The 12,669-nt window shown below is 41.2% G+C and overlaps 1 protein-coding gene across 2 annotated transcripts in view; it reads left to right on the top strand.

Annotated features, from left to right (window-relative positions):
* Positions 1 to 21: 21 nt before the first annotated feature.
* The window catches only part of Utp4 (UTP4 small subunit processome component), a 32,846-nt gene continuing 20,198 nt past the window's right edge, over positions 22 to 12,669 (top strand). The window contains exons 1-6 of one of the 2 annotated variants that reach the window (XM_048355228.1): positions 22 to 106; positions 1,024 to 1,184; positions 3,202 to 3,393; positions 4,229 to 4,313; positions 6,101 to 6,190; positions 8,417 to 8,628. In XM_048355228.1, coding sequence (XP_048211185.1) covers positions 1,026 to 1,184; positions 3,202 to 3,393; positions 4,229 to 4,313; positions 6,101 to 6,190; positions 8,417 to 8,628 — 738 coding nt within the window. In that variant the 5' untranslated portion in view covers positions 22 to 106; positions 1,024 to 1,025. The remainder of the gene's footprint in view (positions 107 to 1,023; positions 1,185 to 3,201; positions 3,394 to 4,228; positions 4,314 to 6,100; positions 6,191 to 8,416; positions 8,629 to 12,669) is intronic. The other variant, XM_048355229.1, reaches the window with a different exon arrangement.

Here is a 12,669-nt window from a genome sequence, read left to right as displayed (position 1 = left end):
AGCACTTCCGGGGCAGAGCTTGAGCGGGCGGGCGGGCGCGCGCGCGCGCACGTGGGGCCGGGGCGGAGAGAAGCGAGGTCCGGGGCTGACGGGCGCGGGGCCGGCGGTGAGTTGGGGAAGGGACTGTGGAAAGCCGCAGAGAGGAGCGAATCTGAATGGGGTGCGGCCGGTCGGGGGTCAGAACCCCGAGACCGAGTGCAAGCCGGCAGAGGGAAGGGGGTGGCCGAGACCTCTGGCGCTCTTTAAATGCCCTTCGGGCCGGGGCTGACCCGCCTGCCCTCCCTATGAGGTCCTAACTTTGTGGGTAGCCGCGGGCGGAGCGAACCCACCCGGGTCTGGGCCGGCATCCGGTATGCGTTCTAGACCCGGCAGCCCCAGCAAATCCAGCAACTCCTGCCGCTTTCCCCTTCGAAGAGCCCTGGCTGTCCCCGGCCCCGTCAGCCTCACGTCACTGCCCTAGCTTGAGCCTGTGCTCTGCGCACGTCCGCGTTCAGTGGCGTTAAGGAGAGTTGCTCGCTAATAGATGCAACATTGGATTTCATTCGTGTCGGTCTTGGGGTTTGAACTCAGGGCCTGGGCGCGCTGCCCCTTAGCTTTTTCTCTCCAGGCTGTCATTCTACCACTTGAGTCTCAGCTCCAGTTCCGGCTTTTTTTTTTTTTTTTTCTTAATGGGAAAGAAGAGGCTCCTGGACTTTTCTACCTGGAAAGGTTTCGAATCGCGATCTTCAGATCTTAGCCTACTGAGTAGTTAAGGATTACAGGTGTGAGCCACCGGTACCTGGCTAGAAATGCAGATTTTTGAGACTGGAATTCTGGATCTATAGAGTAGGGAGGTAGTGTTACTTTGTTTCTGAAGCATCCTTATTCAGTGGGACATGAAAGCATCATTAGTTAGATATTTAGGAGTTAACTTAAGTGAAGTAGTTGGAGTGTTCTATGCAGAACGTTGATGTTGATGAACTGATAACCTGTGATGCACTCCAGTTATCCTTTAACAATAACAATTCTTTTTGTCCCCTCTAGGAATGGGTGAATTTAAGGTCCATCGAGTTCGTTTCTTTAATTATGTTCCACCAGGGATCCGCTGTGTGGCTTACAATAACAAATCGAACAGATTGGCTGTTTCACGAACAGATGGGACTGTGGAAATTTATAACTTGTCAGCAAACTACTTTCAGGAGAAAGTAAGTTATTTGGGAGCCTGGTTTTTTGGTCTTAAGTTCAAGTTTATGACAGTTTGTCAGTCTTCTGTTGGAAGAGATCAAGTGACTGTACTGCTTAGTTTAGAACAGGGGAACTTGTCTAACAAATACGAGATTTCTGGTCTGAGAGAGCAACTCAATTTTTACCTATGAGATTTCTGGTCTGAGAGAGCAACTCAGAATTTTTATCTGTGTCATGCTTCTTAGATCCTACCTAGGAATTGTGGCATTTTTGTTATTTCTTGGGAAACAAAGTTACTAGATCTTTTGACATCTACAAAAATGGAAATTGTTAAGACCACTGTAACTTTGGTGACATGAGCTTTGGGTCGCCAGTGGTGACTCTTAATATGGAGATATCTTTTGAGGAATACATTGTTGGTTAATTTTGGTGTTAATAGAAGTGTGTTTAACAAACCTAAATAGTATATAGCCTTGTTTGCACGACTGGAAGCTGCCCTGAGTGAATCAGTGAGCAAGGGGGTAAATGAATGTAAAAGCCTAAGACATTATATGTTATAGATTTACATTACAACATTATATGTAGTAGACTTTATAAACATCTGTATATTTAGGCTATACTGTATTTGTTTATTGTTTGTTTTATTTTTGTGCTGGTCCTGGGGCTTGAACTGGGGCCTGGGCACTGTCTCTGATTTCTTTATATTCAAGAGTAGTTGGGCTGGGGATATGGCCTGGTGGCAAGAGTGCTTGCCTCCTACACATGAGGCTCTCGGTTCAATTCCCCAGCACCACATAATATGGAAAACGGCCAGAAGGGGTGCTGTGGCTCAGGTGGCAGAGTGCTAGCCTTGAGCAAAAAGAAGCCAGGAGGTAAAAAAAAAAAAAAAAAAAGAAGCCAGGGACAGTGCTCAGGCCCCGAGTCCAAGCCCCAGGACTGGCCAAAAAAAAAAAAAAGAAAGCAGAACAAGAGACTGTATAGCAGCTCACTGGGGCCTGTGCTAGGGAGGGGAAAGGATGCAAAACCAATTTATGGGCTGGGGATATAGCCTAGTGGCAAGAGTGCCTGCCTCGGATACACGAGGCCCTAGGATCGATTCCCCAGCACCACATATGCAGAAAACGGCCAGAAGCGGTGCTGTGGCTCAAGTGGCAGAGTGCTAGCCTTGAGCAGGAAGAAGCCAGGGACAGTGCTCAGGCCCTGAGTCCAAGGCCCAGGACTGGCCAAAAAAAAAAAAAAAAAGAGTAGTGGTCTTCCATTTTGAGCCACAGCTGTGTCCCCTACCCCCTTATTTTTTTTGAGTGGTTAATTGGAGATAAGAGTCCCATGGAGACTTCTTCCCTGCCTGGCTTTGTACTGCAGTTCTCAGATCTCAGCTTCCTAAGCAACTAGGAGTATAGGTGTGAGCCACTGGTGCCCAGCTTTACACTAAATTTATTAAACACTTCTTCACTAATGAATTTACCTTCACAGCATACTGCTAACATTTTTACTTTATAAACTTTCAAATTTTTCATTAACATGTTGGTTTGGAATAATATGTAGCTTAAAACAAACACAGTACAGCTATAAAGGTTTTCTTTATTTTTCTATGCTATTTTTAGTTTTTAAGCTTTTTTGTTGAAAACTGTGATATCAACTGCTTGGTTAATTATATTGGAATTCCAAAATGCATTTTTAGAAAGATGTATGTGTGCGTGCATGTGTGTGTATATGTGTGTTCATTGTATGAGTTGAAATTCACCCAATCAAGATACTCAGAATAATTTTGATTACATCAAATACATTAAACTAACCTTGAATATACTTTATTCTGCTGAAAGTGTTTTGTTGAACTCATACTGCTTTAACAACAACAAAAAACTACAGTAATTTTAAATAACTAAAATTTGAATCTGAAAATGAAAATATCTGATGTGATCTTTGTGATAGCACAGAACCCTACTCAAGTTTGTCGGGAAATAGTGCTCACTTTGGGGCCTTTGACTAAGTGCTGATAAATTCTTGGAAGGTTAAGAAGTTCTGTCTTTTCCATAGTTTTTCCCAGGACACGAATCTCGTGCTACAGAAGCTTTGTGTTGGGCAGGAGGACAGCGACTCTTTAGTGCTGGACTCAATGGAGAAATTCTTGAGTATGATTTGCAGGCATTAAACATCAAATATGCTGTGGATGCTTTTGGAGGACCTATTTGGAGTATGACTGCCAGCCCCAGTGGCTCTCAACTTTTGGTCAGTAAGCATCTGTTGGTCTGTTGGAAGATTTCGCTTGTGCTCAACTTCCTTCTTGTGTTTTTGAGGAGAGTAAAGTATAATATAATATGTAACTCTAATCTTGACTGGTTCCCAGTAAGCCACACAAGTACTAAGGATTAAAAATCATTTTTATTTTGCTTTCTATTTGCTACTAGTTTGGATCTGGTTTATTCATGTATGAAATAAGAGGGCTAATTCACATTAGCATTTCCCAAACCATATTCTTTGCATCTGGGAGAGGTAGGCACTATTTTTGGGGGGGGGGGGGGTCGTGGTATACTTTGTGTATCTTGCTTTAGGAATATAATATATTAAATCCTATATACTAGACTATGTTCATATGTCTATTGCAGGTTCTGAGAGGTCCTTCAGCAAATTAACCTGTGCAACTGTTTTGGCAGTTTCTCAATAAAAGCTTTTATATACATAGACTTTTTCCCTCTATAATTGCTATTAGAAATAAGTACTTTCGGATATTTAATTTTTGAACTAGTTCCATAAAAGGCTTCCCATTTAAGTTGTTAAGATTAGTAGGTCTTTTATTAATTAGGTCATGGTTGTCTAATAGAAATAAGCTTGAAATCCTACCTCTGTTCGGTCATATGCCAGAATTGGGTCACTAATAGAACTCCTAATATCAGCCTGCTTTCTGGCCAGGATATAAAGTCTGCTATGAAAACACTTAAGTTTCTCAATATTTGCTTTTTTTTTTTTTTTAAGGGCAAGTGATAGCCTTGAACAGCACATGGATGTGTATAGTTGTGTATAAAATGTTTATCTTCTCTTTTTTTAATCCCTTTGTTCCTAATAGGTTGGCTGTGAAGATGGATCTGTGAAACTGTTTGAAATCACACCAGACAAAATCCAATTTGAAAGAAATTTTGATCAGCAGAAAAGTAGGGATTGTTTTTGGTAGAGATGTGAATAGCCTTAATAAGTTAAGCTTGGGGCTGAAAATGTGTTATCTATGTGCTAATTATATTTGACTACAGGGAATATAATAGAAGCCATTCCATTATGTAACATGGTAGGACAGCGTAGCTGAGTTATAACATAGAAAATAAAAAATCCAAAGTAGACAAACTGGGGTTTGGGGCATTGTTTTTATTTGTTTGTTTCGATATAACATTACTGGGCCTTGAACTCAGGACCCAGGCACTGTCCTTTAGCTTTTTCTCTCAAGGCTGGTGCTCTACTCCTTGAGCCACAGTTCCACTTCCTGCTTTTTTGGTGGTTAATTGGAGATTAGAGTTTCATGGATTTTCCTGCCTGGGCTGGCTTCCAACAGGGATCCTCGGATCTCAACCTCCTGAGTAGCAAGGATTGCAGGCATGAGTAACGAGCACCAGCTGAACTATAGTTCTTAATCCTTCTAGTTCATTCAGATTACATGGGGGCATTTTACAAACAATTGCCCATGCTTGGCACTGACCTGTAGAGCAAGATTTGATACATAGTTTCTATATAGCACTAGATAGTAAATATTAGGCTACTTAGGCTATACAGTCTCTGCTAACTATGGATGTAGCACAAAAGCAGCCATGAATAATACATAAGTGAATAAGATGGCTGCGCTGTGGTTCAGCCTGTGGTGAAACTGTTTACAAAACCAGCAGTGGTCTGTCATTTTGCTGATCCTTCTGTAGAATATAATGACTGACTATCCTGTGCTTCCTCTGTGTCCTTTATCCCCTACTAATCACACTTTCCTTTTGTTATTATGTATGTTTTGGATATTGATTGCAGAGGTAATTCTTAAGTATTTTGAAACTAATGTTCTAGACTATGTATTCATATAAGCAACATAGAATAGTTTTTGCTCTTATTTTTCAGCTTTTGTTTTTCACTTGAAACATTTCAAATACCTTTCTATATTGGTGATGTTAGTCTGTGTAGCATTCCATTTTATAGTGTTCCATAATTTAAATTCCTATTTATGGAAATTACTATTTTTACTATTGACAATTATAACCAGTGCTGCAGAGGAACGTTCAAACCACATTTGCAAGAGCTGAGTTTGATCCCCAGCACTTCCAGAAAGGAAAATTAACTGCTGTGTTATGTAACAACAAAGATATGTAAAAGAGAAATCTGTGATTATGTAATTTTGTTGTGTGAAGAATGCAGGGTGTGCTCATACAAACTGAAACTGTTAACACTATTAGGCAGTGCAGCCTTAAGGGACGTCCCCGACCCCATATGCAGACCATTATTGATCAGAATGTCTTACAGCATGTGACTGTACATATTTTAGATCATTCCTGCAAACATTTCTGTTTAATTTGCAGTATGATTAGTAGGCTCCTCCAATATGCAGTTAAGTTTTATTAGGTTGCTACTATATCACTTTCAGATGGTTATATGTACACATTCCTATCAATCATTTATAGACTATTAAAGTATGTAGCGAATACTTTGCTGTAGTTCCCAGGCAGTTGCTCATATGTAATATAACAGTGACTCATGGCGGTGTAGTATATGAGAGAGAAAGAGCTAAGACTTAGAGCACCAGCCCTGTAGGTAATTGTGGAGGAGAACTCAGTTACTCTTGACATATTTATTTGTATATATCTTATTTACATATATTTATATTAATTTATATTGTATTAATATATTTATATTAATATGTATTATTTATGTTTATATATTTATATATATATTTCTTTTTTGTACACATCCCTAGGTCGCATCCTGAGTCTCAGCTGGCATCCTGCTGGCACCCACATTGCAGCTGGTTCCATAGACTACATCAGTGTGTTTGATGTCAAATCAGGTAACTGTTTTTTTTCCCATTTATTTGGGATATTTTGTTTGTTAAATTCACGTTTCCAGAAGCTTAGCTCTGCCGAGGGATAACTATCAGTTAACATTTTAAGATGTCCATTAGAAATTCTAATTTTTTTCTTGGATTACTACTACCACTACTTTTAGAGGAAGCTTAAGTTCTTCAGCGGGATGTAGTATCTTATAATAAGAATTCACAATAAAACTCACCTTTAATACTACATTTAGTATGAGTTATTAGTAGAATATCAGTTTATATATCCCAATTCTTGGGGAAAATGGAACACATGATCTTGGTAGCATAACTGATGAAACCTTGAAGTCTGAAAGGCCAGAGAACCATACTGTTTTTGGACTGGAAAATTGCATCCTACAGTGAAGTTGACTTCAACTTGTTTGACATGCTGTCTACCTATGATATGGAGGAAGCAAGTCAGGTCAGACATGTCTTTCCCTTGCTTTTTCTATTGTTTGTACTACATATAGTCAAAGGATTCCTTGAAATTCATTACAATAAAAGCAGGAGTACCCTTAGATTCTCCTCTACCCCCAAAAGGTAATTGTTGTGACTCTTAGATGTTGCTTTGGTATTTATGTGTGCAACATGTAATAACTACATTTTTTTTTTTTTTTTGCCAGTCCTGGGCCTTGGACTCAGGGCCTGAGCACTGTCCCTGGCTTCTTCCCGCTCAAGGCTAGCACTCTGCCACTTGAGCCACAGCGCCGCTTCTGGCCGTTTTCTGTATATGTGGTGCTGGGGAATCGAACCTAGGGCCTCGTGTATCCGAGGCAGGCACTCTTGCCGCAAGGCTATATCCCCAGCCCCAATAACTACATTTTTATTTTTCCTTTTTACACCATTTTTTACTGACTTTTACAACTGAACTCTCCATACTCTTGCCGTAGCTTCACTTTCCCCCGATCATCCCCATATGCTTTTAACTTTGTTTAGATTAATAGTCAATGTCTTCATTATTATGATTGTTTGAATCATACAAGTTAATAATAAATAGCAATTCTCTTTCTTCTTTATATCTGTTTTTTTTTTTTTTTTTTTTTTGGTCAATCATGGGGCTTGAACTCAGGGCCTAAGCTCTGTCCCTGAGCTCTTTTGCTGAAGCCTAGCACTCTTATCAGTTTGAGTCATAGCCCCACTTCCAGTTTTCTTTTTTTTTTTTTTTTTTTGGGCCAGTCCTGGGCCTTGGACTCAGGGCCTAAGCACTGTCCCTGGCTTCTTCCCGCTCAAGGCTAGCACTCTGCCACTTGAGCCACAGCGCCGCTTCTGGCCGTTTTCTGTATATGTGGTGCTGGGGAATCGAACCTAGGGCCTCGGGTATACCGAGGCAGGCACTCTTGCCACTAGGCTATATCCCCAGCCCCCCCACTTCCAGTTTTCTGGTGGTTAATTGTAAATAAAAGTCTAATGGGTGCGGGTGGCTCACACCTGTAATCCTAGCTACTCAGGAGGCTGAGATCTGAGGATCATGATGCAAAGCCAGCCCAGGCAGAAAAGTCTATGAGACTCTTATCTACAATAAACTATGCAAAAAAAAAAAAAAAGCCAGAAAGAGATATGTGACTCAAGTAGTAGAGCTCTAACCTTGAGCAAAAGAAGCTCAGGGATAATACCCAGGCCCATATTTCAAGCCCCAGGGCCAACAAAAAGAGAAGGTCCTGCGTTGTTGGCTTTGAACTATAATCCTCAGATCTCAGCCTCCTGAGGAGTTAAGATTATAGGCCTAAGCCACCAGTGGTTGGTTATTAATATTCTCTCTTCTTCTATATCTTTTTGTTGTTCGTGGTTGTAGGGCTTGAACTCTGTGTCTGGGCACTGTCCCTGAGCTCTTTAGCTCAAGGCTAGCAGTCTACTCCTTGAGCCATAGTGCCATTTCCCTAGTGGTTAATTGGAGATGAGTTTCATGGCCTTTCCTGCTTGAGCTGGCTTTGAACTGCCATCCTTAGATCTCAGCCTCCTGAGTAGCTAGGTTTAATTTTTGCAGTTGTAAAACACACCTGTTTTTCTCCCTGTCACATTTATATTCTTGTAGATCTCTCCCTTTTACTTTGTTCTTGTCTAGCTTACTCTGGTCCTAATGTACAATTGTAAGATCTGGCTTTTTAGCTCTTTTGTCTGTCTGCGTGTCGAAGCAGTTTTTGTTTTTTTAAGACTAAAGGAGAAATAATGTCCATCCAAATACATGTTTTTCTTTTTCAGGGAGCACTGTTCGGAAGATGATTGTAGACAGGCAACACCTGGGGGTGACTAAGCCCAAGTGTATTGTGTGGGGCGTGGCGTTCTTGTCTGATGGCACTGTCATAAGTGTGGATTCTGTTGGGAAAGTACAGTTATGGGACTCTGCTACTGGGACCCTTGTCAAGAGCCACCTCATTGCAAATGCTGATGTGCACTCCATTGCTGTTGCTGAAGTGAGTATGGTCCTGACTTTGAGCAGTTGTTGAGTGACTTGGGGACATTCTACTGATTATTTTGTCATCATAGGAAAGAAAAACAAGGTCAATTTGTAACATACTTTTTTAAATGTAAAGTTTGGGGCTGGAGGCATGGCCCAGCAGTAGAGTACCTGCCTAGCATGCATGAGACTGGAGTTCAAACTCCAGTACCACCAAAAAGTAAAATAAAGTTTATATAAACGGACAATTTTAGTCTGGTGCCTGGTGGCTCACACCTGTAATCATAGCTACTCAGGAGGCTAAGATCTGAAGATTGTGGTTTGAACCTAGCCCAGGGGGAAAGTCTGTAAGACTTCTGTCTCTATCACCAAAAAACTTGAAGTGGACTTGTAGCTCAAAAATGCTCAGGGACCATGCCCAAGCCCTGAGTTCATACACTAGGACCCTCTCTAAAAATAAATAAATAAATAAATATTCTATTACTCTGTATGAAAAGGAAAATACAAGTGAAATATATTTATTAAGGTATTCTTTGCCCGTAGTTGTGACTTTAATTCTAGCTATTTAGGAGGCTAAGATCTGAAAATCATGATTTGAAGCCAGCTAGGGCAGGAAAGTCCATGAGACTCTTGTCTCCAGTAAACCACTCAAAAAAAAAAAAAAAACCAGAAGGAGATCTGTGACTCAAGTAGTAGAGCGCTAGCCTTGAGCAAAAAACACTCAGGGACAACACTAGGCCCTGAATTCAAGCTTCAGGACCAGCACCAACAAAAAGGTATCCTTCAAACTTTTGTTTTGTTGGACTCTGAGTCACTTTTCTACTTGTTTCAGGGTATGTTCTCTCACAGACTGCCTTTCTACCTGTAATAAAGATGAATATTCAAAAAGTTTTGGGTTCTGGAGCTTTTTGGATTAAGGATATTCAACTAAAAGTCTGCAAATATTCCACAGCAGGAAAAACTCCAAAATCTGGAATATCTCTTGTCTTGGTCATCTTGAATAAGGGATACATGCTGTCAGAATTTCGTTCCTTTTTAAAGCTTAGTAATAGTCCACAGTGCATGTTTATTCATTTATCTGTTGAAGACCATTTGTTTCCATCTTTTGAGTCTTTCAATTCTTTCTTTTCTTTCTTTTCAATGCTTTCAATTCTTGCTTTTCTGTTTGTTTGGTTTGGGGGCTTTTCTTTGATAATAGAGCTTGAACTCAGGGCTTGGGTACTGACCCTGAGCATTTTCCACTCAAGGCTAGTGCTCTACCATTTGAGCCACAGTGCCACTTGTGGATTTTTCTGAGTAGTTTATTAGAGATAAGAATCTCATGGACTTTCTGCCTGGGCTGGCTTTGAACTGCAGTCTTCAGCTCTCAGCCTCCTGAGTAGCTAGGATGGTAGGCATGAGTCACCAGCTATCCTCTTATTTTATTTTTGCTGGTCGTGGGGCTTGAACTTGGACCCTGGGTGCTATCCCTGAGGTCTTTTTGCTCAAAGCTAGCCCTCTTGAAGCCATTGAGCCATTTCAGGTTTTCTGGTGGTTGGTTGGAATCTCATGGACTTTCCTACCCAAACTAGCTTTAAACTGCAATCCAAGGTCTCAGCCTCCTGGGTAGCTAGGATTGGAGGTATTGGCCACTGGAACCTGGCTTTACCTTCTTTATTTTTGAAGTAGTCTTGATTTGTTTTGTTTTGGCCAGTCCTGGGCCTTGGACTCAAGGCCTGTCCCTGGCTTCTTCCCGCTCAAGGCTAGCACTCTGCCACTTGAGCCACAGCGCCACTTCTGGCCGTTTTCTGTATATGTGGTACTGGGGAATCGAACCCAGGGCCTCATGTATACAAGGCAAGCTCTCTCGCCACTAGGCCATATCCCCAGCCCCTGAAGTAGTCTTGATTTATGTCTGAACTGACCTGGTTGTAATCCTCTTGTTTTTCCTTGTGTTGCTGGAGATGGCAGGCATGTAGCACTGTGTTCTTTGTTCTTCCCCTGTACCCGGGAGAGTAGGCACGCACCCACACTATTGATGGAGGTTGAGTCTTACAAACTTCTTTTTGCCTTAGCTGACTTGAATTTCATTCCCCTAATCACCTCCCAAGTGATTATAGGTTTGAACACTGTGCTCAGCTTAGGTTATATGAAGCATATTTCTTTAGTGATAATATTTTTTTAATTTAATTTATTTAATTGAACACAAATTTTTTGGACAGGGTGTTGTGCAAAAAGGGTACAGTTACATAGTAGGGAAGTGTGTACATTTCTTGTGATATCTTACGCCCTGTTTTTCTTTCCCTTCTCTAGGTCAGGTAGACATATATACAATATATAATGTATCAAGAACATATTCAGTAGCCATGTGGCCGCGCCCAAGAAAATTTGCCTAGGGCTTTAAAGGCAATGTCGATATTAGACAATATGTCGACAGTAGTCTTTATATGAACGTACATACATAGATTTTGAGCTATGGTATTCCACTGAGAGGTCAATTTTTGACCTTTATGTGTTGAGTAATTGTTTGGTTTTAGTTACATACTGTTGGGTCGCTGCCCCAATCCTGTGGGAAATACTATTTGACAAGCAGTTTTTGGTTTCACAGACTTGGTCTCTGTCTCTCCGTCTCCCTTTGTTAACAGTCATATTTCAGGGTGATCATGCCCCTTTGTTTTCTGTGTTCTAGGCTTGTCTCACTCAACATTATTTGCTCGAGTTCTGACCATTTCCCTGCGAATAACAATATTTCACCATTCCTAATCGCTATGTAGTATTCCATTGTGTATAGGTACCATATTTTTTGGATCCCTTCATCTGTGGAGGGGCATCTGGGTTGTTTCCATATTTTGGCTATTGTGAATTGTGCCGCAATAAACATGGAAGTACAAATGTCTTTTTGATATCTTGGGGCCTGCTGTTCTGGATAGATGCCTAGGAGTGGTATGGCTGGGTCATAGGGTAGGTCTATATTGAGCTTTTTGAGAAACCTCCATATTGTTCTCCAAAGTGGTTGTACTAATTTGCACTCCCACCAACAATGGAGAAGGGTTCCTCTTTCCCCGCACCCCCTCCAGCATTTGTTGTTGCCTGAGTTCAGAGTATAGGCCATTCTAACTGGAGTGAGGTGGTATCTCAGGGTTGTTTTTATTTGCATTTCCTTTACTACCAGGGATGTTGAACATTTCCTCATATGTTTCTTTGCCATTTTTATATCTTCTCTTGTGAAGTCTCTCTTTAGCTCCTTTGCCCATTTCCTAATTGGTTTATTGGGCTTGGAGGGGCTTAGTTTTTTGAGTTCTCTGTAGATGACAAATATTAGGTCTTTGTTGCTGTGCTGGTAAAGATCCTTTCCCATATGGTTGGCTGTCTTTCTGTTTTGGTGGCTATGTCCTTAGCTGTGCAGAAACTTTTTAATTTGTAGTAGTCCCATTTGTCGAGTCTCTCCCCTATCTGTTGTGCCCCTGGGACAGGAAGTTCCTTCCTGAGCCTATAAGTTCTAGCGTCTTTCCTACTCTGTCCTTCAGTAGTTTCAGGGTTTCAGGTCTGATATTGAGGTCCTTGATCCATTTTGAGTTGATCTTGGTGCATGGTGATAGGCTTGGGTCTACTTTGAGTTTTCTGCATATGGCTGCCCAGTTCTCCCAGCACCAGTAGTTGAAGAGGCTATGTTTATTCTATTGTATGTCTTTAGCTCCTTTGTCGAATATCAGCTGACTGTAAGAGTGCGGTTTTATTTCTGGATCTTCAATTCTGGTCCATTGGTCTTCCGGTCTGTTTTTATACCAATACCAGGCTGTTTTTGTTATGATCGCCCTGTAGTAGAGCTTGAAGTCTGGTATTGTGATACCTCCTGCACTGCTTTTCTTGCCTAGAATTGCTTTGGCTATTCTAGGTCTTTTGCTGTTCCATATGAATTTATGGATTGGTTTCTCTATTTCAGTGAAGAATGTGGCTGGGATTTTGATAGGGATTGCATTGGATTTGCATAACAATTTGGGCAATATGGCCATTTTCACTATATTGATTCTGCCTACCCATGAGCATGGGAGGTCTTTCCATCTCCTTGTGTCTTCTT

Source organism: Perognathus longimembris, chromosome 10, assembly GCF_023159225.1.
Source record: "Perognathus longimembris pacificus isolate PPM17 chromosome 10, ASM2315922v1, whole genome shotgun sequence".
NCBI lineage: Eukaryota > Metazoa > Chordata > Mammalia > Rodentia > Heteromyidae > Perognathus > Perognathus longimembris.
The sequence above is the reverse complement of the archived record's forward strand: the minus strand, read 5'-3'. Positions and strand labels throughout refer to the sequence as shown.